At 37.4% G+C, this 12,002-nt stretch overlaps 1 protein-coding gene across 3 annotated transcripts in view; it reads right to left on the bottom strand.

Moving 5' to 3' along the window:
• Positions 1–12,002, bottom strand: part of ADAMTS19 (ADAM metallopeptidase with thrombospondin type 1 motif 19) — a 144,449-nt gene that overhangs the window by 94,794 nt on the left and 37,653 nt on the right. For all 3 annotated transcript variants that reach the window (XM_014954817.1, XM_014954818.1, XM_014954816.1), the window contains exons 4-6: positions 10,947–11,119; positions 9,953–10,036; positions 7,764–7,921 (exon numbers count right to left, since the gene is read on the bottom strand). In XM_014954817.1, the coding sequence (XP_014810303.1) occupies positions 7,764–7,921; positions 9,953–10,036; positions 10,947–11,119 (415 nt within the window). The remainder of the gene's footprint in view (positions 1–7,763; positions 7,922–9,952; positions 10,037–10,946; positions 11,120–12,002) is intronic.

The raw sequence follows: 12,002 nt of genomic DNA on the forward strand, positions 1-12,002 counted from the left end.
AGCAATTTAGACCCAAAAGCAATCTCAAGAGGATGGCAAATTTCTGGCACTTGTTAAAGGCCACACAGCCAGAGACACGGGGTTATACAGCTTTTGATTCTCCAGTCACCATTTCCAGACAATTACAGAATAGAAAAGCAAAACAACAGTGCTAAAACAAAACCTTGCAAATAAGTGATAAAGAAACTCTGGGAATCTATTAGAAGAGTCCTGGAAATTAAGCAAAAGGTGGTGAACAAGAAACTGTAATCAGATACAGAAGAAAGTTCTTTTATTTTTTCAAACCTGCAACAAATTGCATTGGTCGTAACACAATTCTTTGTTTTGTGCTATGTTACACAAGGGACTTATTGTCTTATTAAGCAACATGACAGAACGATCAGAAATATGGTACTTGTGGTGAAGCAAGAGAACATGTGTAAAGACAATCTAAGGACATAGTTTGTCTTCCATGTACACTCACACAACTACCATAAAAACTAACTGATGTAACAAGTTAAAAATGAAAAAAAGAGAGCCTACCTTCAAATGTACAAGAATACCATCTGACATTTAAAACTGCCAATATGCAAGCGGTTTCTGCTTATGTAATAGCTTTGTTCTCATACACTTACTGAGCTGGTTTTGTTTTGTTTTTTCTTCTTGGCTGACTCTGACTATGGTTATGCTACGCATCCAGAGTTTCATTATGGGACTTGGGGGAAACGGTACTGCTATGATTTGGCAAGAGGGAAGTACAATAAACCATTCTTAGTTCCTGATTTACATTGAAAGAATGTAATTCCTCCTTTAAATTCCAAGAATATGAATACACTACATACATTTGAGACTAGACTCCTTAGTAAAGATTTACAGCTCTAGCTAGACCTACCAATGACTCTCACTGAAATCACTCTCTTATTCCCACACAGTAACTTAAATATTCCATCATATTATAATGATGTTCCTCTGTGTGTATATAACATACACACTGATATATATATATACACCTCTACACTTTATATATATATGGAATTGGCATACTGAAACTATACAACACAAAAGAAAGGACACAGACTCCTCCAAGTAAGAAGAGGTATAAAGCACAGCAATAAAGCACACTACAAAGTCCTCAGGAAAGCCACTGAGATTATTTGCTTTGGTTCTTTTTCTCCCTTATCTTAGTGAAATAGAGCAATGATACTAGCAATACCATTTATAATATAGAAGTTTTGTGGCACAAGTTCATAACCAAGTCCAACACTGAAAGCAATAAACTACTTAAAGAACACTTTTAACCAGCGTCCAGCACACAACTTCCATTACTCTAAATGGTCATTTTCCATGCACATGGAAGGGAAAACAGGTCCATATTCAAGTGAAAGAAAAGAGGAGTTTTCATAAGATTTAGGACTGATTTCCAAGCTTGCGTGAGTTGGCTAACCCTAGAAAAGAATTCTAAGCAAGAATGGGTTACCACCAATCAATCCATTGTTTCAGAAAATTCTATCTAGTTAGTGCATTTTTAATCACAAAAACATATAGCATTAGGAAGAGGCTTCACAGCAAAGACTAACTATCTGATTTCTAAATATAAAGTATCTCATTACATTCCCTTTGTTAAAATAAATCTGACATGTAGATGGGATGTATAACAGAAGACATCAAGAAGAGCAAGACTAAAGAAGTTTGCACTAGTTTTAGATAAATTTCAGTCTTTTTAGGCATACTGGTCAAAAGACCTATTTCTCATCTAAGCTAGTTTATAATTTCCTTCCACATGTTAGATTGGACAAAAGAAGAAAGAGAAGAGGACAGATAATGGATTTTATCAGTCTGCCAAATCTTGATTCTGGCTCTCACCCTGCTTTCGATTTCTTAAATTCTATAATGTTCATAATTTTGAAGAAAGTAGAGTACACTTGAAAATGCAGTCTAATCCCTGCTGCTGTCAGTGATTCTAGGACTTACAACTTCTAAAGATATATTTGAGGTTTATTGCCCAAGCAACAAGTTTTCTCAAATCATAAGGTTTTTATAAAGAAATGGCCCCCATGGCAAATAACATTCTCATCATATTGCAAATGCCTTCATTTGTACTGTGCTAAGTGAATAATGACAGGACTGCAGATATTCTTGTCTCTTCAAGTAACTGGACATTGTGAAATGGTTCTGACATATAAACTGTGCCTATACATACCAATTAATAAATGCACTTAAAGAATATTAAAATAAATTTTGGAGTTAATGAAGCACACAATAAAGTACATACTTACTACTCAATTGGGAATTTAAACAAATGGATAATTTTACGACGAAAAATCAATTTCAGAAACTGTTTAGTATTTTGAGGGTAAACCTCAAATGAACCAGTATGCAGTGGACAATTTTAGTAAATCAGGAAATACTACATTTACATATTTTAAATAGCTAACAGATTATTTAGAGTCTGTAAAGTTGAACTGACATTAAAAAGGATAATATAAATAAACCTTCTTTAGTTTATCTTTCAGATAAACTAAAAAATAACAGCTCAGAAGTGTGATAACTGAACTCGTAACTGAACTGAATGTGTAGCTAATATCTCAAAACAGATACAGGAATGTCAGGAAGCCAAAGAAGGTGATTTTAGTGGAGTCCAACAAAATCTAGCATCAGCGCTAGCATTAAATAATGACCTGGAAGAAAGTAAGAGGGCACTACTGATAAAGTTCGAAAATTAAATGAGTTCTGGTAGAATGCAAATAGGAATGAAGACAAATCAATTTTTAAAGATTACTCATCTGAATAACTTTTATTTTAATGTAGCCAAAACTGGACCCTCAAACTCAATCAGGTACGGCAACAGCATGACAACAACAATAAAAAGAAATAAGCATCTGAGAACAGGCAGTAGAAGTGAACAGTATCCTCGGATAAAGATGCAGGAAAACATCAGACATGGCCCCAGTACAACTACTACAACTGTTCACACGCTACTGCGTCCAATTTGGTGTTTATGCTTCTGAAAACAATTTGAAAAATGAGAAAAAGTCTGGAAACAGCTAAGAGAATGATTACATGTCTAGGAAACAGGCTTAAAAAGCTCTCTAAATTAATCTAAGAGAAAGATGAGTTGTGACTTGATCACAGCCTACAAGTATTTACATAGGGAGGAGCTTTCCAACAGCTCTTTAGCAGCAAGGGATACAAGAGATCCATGGTTGAAAACTGAAGGAAAAAAAATTAGAAATAAGATACAACTGTCCATTCTGAAAGTAAAAAATTGTGGCAATAGTCTACTTCAGAACACAGTTTATCTTCCTTTATTTTAAATCTTTGTCTCAAGACTGTCTAGTTTTCTTACTCACCAGAAAAATAAAATGTAAAAATAACTGATGGAATTTAATGTTTGGGACCTGCCCTAGATAATCAAATATTTGAAATCAGTTTAAGTCCATGTAATGCTACATAACAGATCTGTATGAGTGAATGGAATATATGTAGCCTGCGTACTAAAACTCAAAAGAACAAGCTGACAGAAAGACGTCAATTCATGCAGATTTTTCTCACATGTACTCTTACAAGCGTTGCCACTTGGCAGACTTAGACATCTTGCACTTAGAGAAGAAAAAACCAAACCCCACAATATATGATGACGTAAAACTAGTGAAATTTTAAAAATACACAAGCTAAAAGCAGGTCTTAAAATCAATGTGATAAATACAGGAGACTGCGTTTTTTAAACAAAGGGCACCTGTGACTCTATAGTTTCCATGCTTCCTTCTGCATGTCCAATCATGTTAGTAAATAATTAGTAGTAAGGACATGGGAGATTCTCGTGTTCTCCCTTGAGGTCTGCTGCTGATGTCAAGAGAAGAAACAGTAAACACTGTAAAAATTTGCAACAATATCAAGAGAATTGGCAGTATTGAAATAGTGATGAAAAAATACCACTATGAAGGCAAAATTAAGAATTTAATCTCTCATCATGCAATTCCAAGAACTGATTTTTCTAGAGCTGAATTTCCCTAGAAGTTTAAGGACAGCAGTAGTAGCTTAATAACCCAATCTCTATCCCATTACTTTTCAACAATTTTTGGACTGCCAAACACTGCAACTTATTTGGGTGACCTTGTAATTTTACTCTCTGCAGAAGTCATTCACAGTCTTCCACCTCATACTTGCTTGAGGAGGTGTCTTTGGTTCAAACTATTATCATCAGAAAAGTAGTAAAAAGCAAAGTCAGGAAAAGAACTGTACTTCTTGTGTGCATTGAAAGGTAATAGCTGCACTTAATAAATCTTATCTAAGCTTTGGGTAGAGTTCTGGAGGATTAGAACGACTGGAAATGAAACAGTATTTAGCAAATTTAAGTGCTGTTTATGCTACTGTCTACTTTTACACAATGAGGCACTTCCTTACTGTGAAAATGCCTCACATCACTGTTTCAATTATGTATCACCCAGCGCAAAGAGATTTCAGATACTGCAGATCAATATGACTAAACAGCTGTGAACACAAAGTATCACTGCCTATCTGATGAATATTAGGAGACTCAGAGATCTATTTTCTATCACAGGCACATGTGAAAATGGTGATTCTTAGAAGGAGAATACAGAACTTTATTTTTTTTAATAGTATTTTCATATTTACTAACTTTTCTAAAACAACATTGTGACACCAGTTGACCTATGCACTGCAAAAGCAACATGATACATAATTTTTAAGTGAAGACAGATTCTGCCTCAATCTTGTATACCCTTTTTTTCTTTTTTATATTTTTTTTTTTTTATAATACGTGTCGAAACTTTCATTACCTTGTTTGCAATAGGGGCAATATAAAAACTTAAGTATTGTTATAGAACAACTGTGGATGCCATGGGCCTTTTCCTGCCTTATTTTCAGTCACCTCATTCAGGTCAGACAATCAATGGAGATAGCAATGTGTAATATCACCTCAGTGGGCACCAAAATGAGGGTAATCTCTGTGCATTCACACACAGTAATTTAAAAGGCAAGGATGATGTTGATAAATCATGGTATATTTTTTCCTTGGAGAAACGTACTTCCTGATATGCATACGTCTAAAATAATTGTGCTAATTTATAACTGTGAATCAGCCAGTTTTATCAAGAGATTCCTTAAAACAACGTCTGTCTTAATTCTCACATTCTCCTTATACCTAACCTCTCTGGGGATCTTCTCCAAATACGCTATTCAAAGTTTTTATTTCTGTCTTCCTTTTATTTTATGGCACCACTTTTTAAACAAGACATTACTTCATCAGAATAAGCAGATTTAAAGGGAAACTAAAAATAACCCTCAAAGGCTCAAATAGGACTACAGTAAAGTAAGGTGAAATGAACAAATCGGTAGCAGATTCCTGTGTATCAATACAGCCTATATGGGCAGCAGAGAGAGATGTCAGGAGAATCCAGTTTTGCTTTACGCTTTATGCAGCAAATGCAAAAAATTAATCTTGAAAAGTACTTTTTTCATGAAAAGGCTATGACGACTGTTTGACAGTCTCTTTTACATACACATTATGCCCTTTGTAGTTAGGCATTAAATGTTATCTCTGCAGACTACTCAATACTTCATTTCAAACTCTTATGGTTACTAGACACAACTGGCACGTGAAAGCACAGGAAAGCTTTTTCAAAGTATTCTTGCTGTTCTATTATCACACGAGACAAAAAAAGGAGGTGCAGGTAAGCTTTAGGAGATCTGCCACAGAATATGATAGACAACCAAAACTTTAAATTTTCACTTGAAAAATACCAAGGAGTTAGTGTTCGTCTGTCTAAACAAAATTATTTCTCTCAATAAAGCAGGTCTGCTGTCCAAAGCTGTTTGGAAGTTGTGACAAAGGAGATTGTTCTGTGTTTGCAATGCGGAATAAGACTCTGAATTAACAAAACACACAAGTGGAGCCACACATGAGGTTAGCTATACCATAAACCTGATGATGTGCAGAGGGAGCCTGGATTAGCAAAACATTCCCACAGTCAGCAAACCGCACTGGTATGATTTATTAGCAGCTAAAGCAGCTCTGAGATGGAAGGTAGTAGAGCCCAGAGAATAATACCACTGAAAAAATAAAAATGTCAGAAGAACAGATCTTTAATTTCTGGCTCTATTAACTTACTATCTGACATCCAACCAATCACTTCCCCGTTCTCTACTCCAATTTCCTTAACACTGATCAGTGATTTACTCCAAAAAACATATTAAAACTGACAGGAAAAACATTGTAGGCAATGCAAATCAGAGTATCATTATTACAAAGCACATCAGAAAAGCATGTCTTAGCATATGATTAGAGTTTCCAAAAGCTTTTTTACCATTTAGAAATGCTGCATGAAATTCAGAAAGCTCTCTCGCCAAAGGCACTGGCTGCTAAAAACATCTACAGACCTCTGCCTCTTAACTGCTTAACTAACGCCTCACTTGCAGCAGTTCAGATCTCTTCTGACTCTTCCCATAAAGGCTGGTTAAGGTGAAGAGGTGGAAAAGTGAGCGCAAAGAGTTGTTGTGTGCTTTACTTCATAGTATCTTACTACTTATGAGTAGTAGACCTCAAAAACTGAAGAATGCAGCCCTAGACTCATAAATGTGTAACAAAAACTAATCTGCCCCCTTAAAGACCCAACAACCCATAAAACAGACAAACACAACAAATAGAGGAGCACAGCACTGGGTAAGAAGAGATAGGTGTGCGCTTTTCTAAGGAAAGGTAAGGGATTAAACAGCAAAAGTAGCAACAAAACTGTCACTACAGACAATTTGGACTTCATCATTTTGTGCTTCCAGTATGTGACTGGCTCTCCAAAACAGGGAAATTAAGGGTAGTATTTTTCTGCTTCAGAAAATTGAAATATATTCTAGATATTGGAATATAAACTAACTTTTAAAAAAATCCATACAGCTCCTAGTAAAATTGCCCTGAATAAATAGTATAAAGCTACATGGAAGTTTAAAGACTACACACAGTCTTAGGATACCATGTCACCAAGTAGCATGGGACAGCACAATTGTATTCCAATACATCCAGTCACAGGAATTTTCTTTGGAAGGGAACTCTGAAAGTCATCCAGTCCAGATGGCTACTCAAAAATGGCACTAAGCACAACTCTATGCCAGTTGAACCCTCATTCTTTCCTTTTCTTTGGATAATGGCTGTATGCTGTCTGAACATAAAAATGTACCCCTCTGTGCACCATCTACAGCCAAAATCATGATACCATCTGCTTGGGAGGAAAAGTGTGAGCTGGAGGCCTATGTCCTTCTAAATTTGTGAAATGTCTGGTACTTAAGAGTTATAAGGAACTGCAGATTTGGAATCACACCCTGTGGATGCAGAGTACAATGAAACACACTAGTTCTAGATCCATTAGAGGGAAATATAATTTAGTCATGTGCCTAATGTAATGCTGACCCAGCTACGAATGGTCTAAATATGCTTTTGTGTTTTGAATGAAAGTATCTATTGGTCTACGACTGCTGCCTCTTTTAAATGAAGGCACATGGAGAGAGGCATCCAACCTATGGTCTTAGCTACATAGCCAAAGAAGAAACAAGAGAGCAACCTGTTTTTCATTTCATGTTTACCATCTGGGAACTATTTCTTTCTGAATCTTTACCACCACTTTACCACCACCTTTGAGTTCTGGAAAAAGCCTCAAGCTGGACTTTTCCTCACTGCAAAAGTAAATCATAACTGTGTTTGTCATCTATCAATTCCTTTGATTTATGTTCATATTATGCCACTGCCTTTTAACACTCATCTTTCAGTATTTTACCTTGTGATCAGTATAGCTGCATCAACTGAAGACATGTCTTCTCCCCAGCTTGTTGACATTTCTAAGTGTATATCATTCTTCTTGCCAAACTCTTCATGTTGCCATTTACAAAAGCTTTCCAGCATTTTTTCCCCATGATGTCCAATATACATATCTGCCTGAAAATAAATATCATATTTTAAAATTAGAAACATGGATAAGGGAATCTCTTTTTCTTATGAACTAAACAAACTATCAAAGGATTCCCATAACAATTTTTCTTTTAAAAAAGAGAAATCAAGTTGACATTGTCCTGAAATATGATATACAAACCATAGGTCAATAGAATGTTTCAACCAAGAGATTAATGCAGTCAGGGGAAGTCTCTGGTGACTGGAAAAAGAGAAACCTGTTTTTATAAGCACATTTTTTATGGCACCTGTTTTTATAAGGGGTAGAAAGGAGGATTGTCTTGGTTCCGGCAAGGACAGGGTTAATTCTCCCCAGGCTCTGGCAGGGACACAGGTATTCCATCCCATGGGAGCCATGCCCAGGCCTAGCAGGGAGCTGGCCTGGAGAGCGGGCAGGAAGTCACCAGTGAGCGGGCTGGGGAGTCCTGGGTGCAAATTGTGTTCGTCTATTCTTCTGACAGTGTTACTGTTGTTTTCCTGTCCCCTGTGTGGTTCTGATAAACTGCCTTTGTCCCAACCCATGAGTTCTGCCCGCCACCTTCTGATTCTCCCCTCACAGCTGGTGGAGGGGAGGGGAAGCGGTTCCTTGTTGGCAGCTGGGGCTACACCACCACATGAGGTGACCAGTGCTGTTCAGGATCTTCATCAATGACACAGACAGCGGGATTGAGTGCACCCTCAGCAAGTTTGCAGACGACACCAAGCTAAGCAGTGTGGCTGACATGCCTGAGGCATGGGATGCCACCCACAGGAATGTCCACCGGCTTGAGAAGTGGGCTCACGTGAAACTCACTGAAGTTCACCAAAGCCAAGTGCAGGGTCCTGCATGCGTTGGGGCAACCGCAAGTATCAATGCAGGCGGGGGAATGAAGGGTTTCAGAGCAGCCCTGCCAAGAGGACTTGGGGGTGTTGGCTGATGAGAAGCTCAACATGAACCAGCAATGTGCACTTGAAGCCCAGAAAGCCAACCGCATCCTGGGCCACATCAAAAGAAACATGGCCAGCAGGTCAAGGGAGGTTATTCCGCACCTCTACTCTGCTCTGGTGAGACCCCACCTGGAGTACTGTGTCCAGCACTGGAGCCCTCAGCACAGGAAAGACATGGACCTGCTGGAGCAGGTTCAGAGGAGGGCTGCCATATCTATTCTATAAGGACTGTTCAGCCTGGAGAAGGGAGGGCTCCAGGGTGACCTTATTGCAGTACTTAAAGTGGGCCTACAGGAAAGATTGAGACAAATGTTTTTGGGGGCCTGTTGTGATAGGACAGGGGGTAATGGATTTAAACTCAAAGAGGGGAGATTTAGACTAGATATAAGGAAGAAATTTTTTACAAAGAGGGTAGTGAAATACTGGCATAGGTTGCTCAAAGAGGTGGTAGATGCCCCATCCCTGGAAGCATTCAAGGTGAAGTCGGATGGGGCTGAGCAACCTGATCTAGTTGAAGATGTCCCTGCTCATTGCAGGGGAGGCTGGACTAGATGACCTTTAAAGGTCCCTTCCAATCCAAACTATGCTATGATTTTATATCAGCTGACTTGTCTTTCTTTGGAAAGAAAAGAAAAACAGGATTTGAGATGGTGCCTGAAAGGGGCAATGAAAGAATAGTGCCATATCATGGCACTTTTTCTCCATCAAAGGATTGGGTAACACAGAATATCAATTCTCCTTCTACTGTCCACTGTGTTTAAGGGAGATGATATTTTTATTGAGTGTACGAATGCACAAAAAGCAGAGCACAAGCAGATTTTCTTAAGAACTAGTGGATTTCCACAAGGAAACTTTGTTTCATTGACTTACAATGGCAACCACAGAAAAATCTCAATATATGCAGCACACAGAATAGAAGCAGCTTAATCTTTACTGGGGCTGCCCCACAGTTCAAATACCTAAATAATGCACAGAAACTAACTGAGAAAATTTTTCAGTCCTTAAAGTTGGTGAATATCACAAGCCTTCATGAAGCTGCAAGCTAAGTACTATTCCCCTCTACAGGCTAAGACAAAGATAATATATACTTACTGGAGTCTCATGAAGAAGGACAAGCTTAGTGACCCGAAGATTTACTTGTAGTCCAAGACTCTTGTGCTGGAAAAGGTTAAAAACCTAAAATAAAAAATAGTAAATAAGAACACGTGCTTGTATAGCACACTGTAGAATACAAATAACCTCAAAGAACCTCAAAAATTTCTTATATTCTACTGTAATTGCTTTAATTTTCCATAATTTGAACAGAACATTAAGCTAATGTATTGTGTTGGTCTTCTGAAGCACAAAAAGGCTTCTGGGAGCACAAAAAAGACCTCTTCCCGTCAATGGCCATGACTACTTTATAAACTATAGCCTGTTTCTTTAAATACTTACACATGCATATAATACTATTCACATGAAAATTTCTATTCAGTTAAATCCAGGATGATGGCCCTCTGTCTGAGACAGAATATGGCAATAACTCTTACTATCATTCAAAACAGTTAAACATTTTCATTTATTTTTCAGCTTATGCTCCTGGTTTAGAACAATCTTTCTTTGTACGTTACAGATGTCATTTTTCACTGCTTTATGCACCAAATGAGTGCACTGCAGCTCCAGATAGAGCTAGGAGGGAATGTAATTATCTGAACGCATTACCCTTCTATTTTTTTTGTCAGCGACTAATGATCATACAGCCCTTCTCAGACAATGTTATCTCTTCATAACAAGAACAGATCATGAGAAATCATCCAATACTCCAGCCTTCCCAACAACATCATGGGCTTCTAAACAAAAAAATCATCTTGCTCAGCTCTCTCTTTCTGGTTTGCCTGAAGATATAAGACCAGACAGTACAGACAAGTATGCAGCACCATGATTTTATGCTGCAAAAGATATGGAGTAAGTCTTGACAGCCTGCTGATGGCCATGGACTGACTGTCCCTTTACTGATGCTCAGTCATAATAATTAAAAGGAGCAACGAAACCAGCCCACAGTCATGCACTGTTGGCAAAACACCAAAATTAATTTTAAATTTCCTACCATGTTTAAGATGGTCAGAATAAATCTTCTGGCAGCATCTGTTCCATGATATGAAACCATAGCTGGATCTGCGACCACAACAGTTTCTATATTGTACTCCTGAGGTAACTTGTAAGAGTATCGCTTTCCTCTTCCACTTTCTGATACTTTGGGATTCTTGTTTTTTCTTTTATCTGTAACATAAAACATTGCTTGATAAACTCATCCTTCAAACTACCCCTGCATTACTTTCAGGATTTGCTATATGTGATTATGGTATAACTCTGATATGTGGAATGTAATAGCTATGCTTATTTACATGCTTATTTAGCACTGCCAATGCTTAGGCTCAGACTGAACACTTGTACTACTTATAAATGTTAGTTCACACCAAGAAAACAAGGATCTTATCCAGCTGCTCAAATGAAGTCTGTTAGAGTATTTGCATCTTTTCACATAACATATTTATAAAACGTGCCTCGTAGTTTGTGGGACAAACTAAAATTATGTTTGACAGAAACATAGTCTCTTTGAGATTGCGGAATTGTTAACTGCCCATCTTCATAAATCATACAGAAAACATCTTCATGTAACTTTGTCTTAGCATAAAAGATGGCAAACACAGATTTGCCCCACATTCAATATTAAGAAAATACGTGCACCAATTCAGTGATTTGAAAAGATGAAAGCATATTTCGGATTAATGACAGAAAACGATATGTAGGATATAGGTCTGTTGGAAAAAAAAAAAAAAGTGAAGCTTTACTAACATGACTTCAAAGTCAGTGCTGCTGTCATTTAAGCAGCTAAAGTAAAACAACAAAACCAAACCCTGGAAACAGCCTTCTAAACCTACAGAAAGCTCCAAATTGAAAGCATGTTACATTTATGGTAAACTAGAGGTTACTGCCCTTCTTAATTTTAAGTTTTCCTTCCAAAAACCCAACAAATCCCCATTACTTCTACAGTACAGATGGAAAAAGAAAAATGAATTACACCGAAACAGTTCAAGCCAGAAGGTGGTCAAATATGCATACAGCAGTTAGCAATGATATTTGAAATAATTTATTTAAAACA

The sequence above is a fragment of the Calidris pugnax genome, unplaced genomic scaffold, assembly GCF_001431845.1.
Source record: "Calidris pugnax isolate Ruff unplaced genomic scaffold, ASM143184v1 scaffold157, whole genome shotgun sequence".
In the NCBI taxonomy this organism is placed as follows: Eukaryota; Metazoa; Chordata; class Aves; order Charadriiformes; family Scolopacidae; genus Calidris; species Calidris pugnax.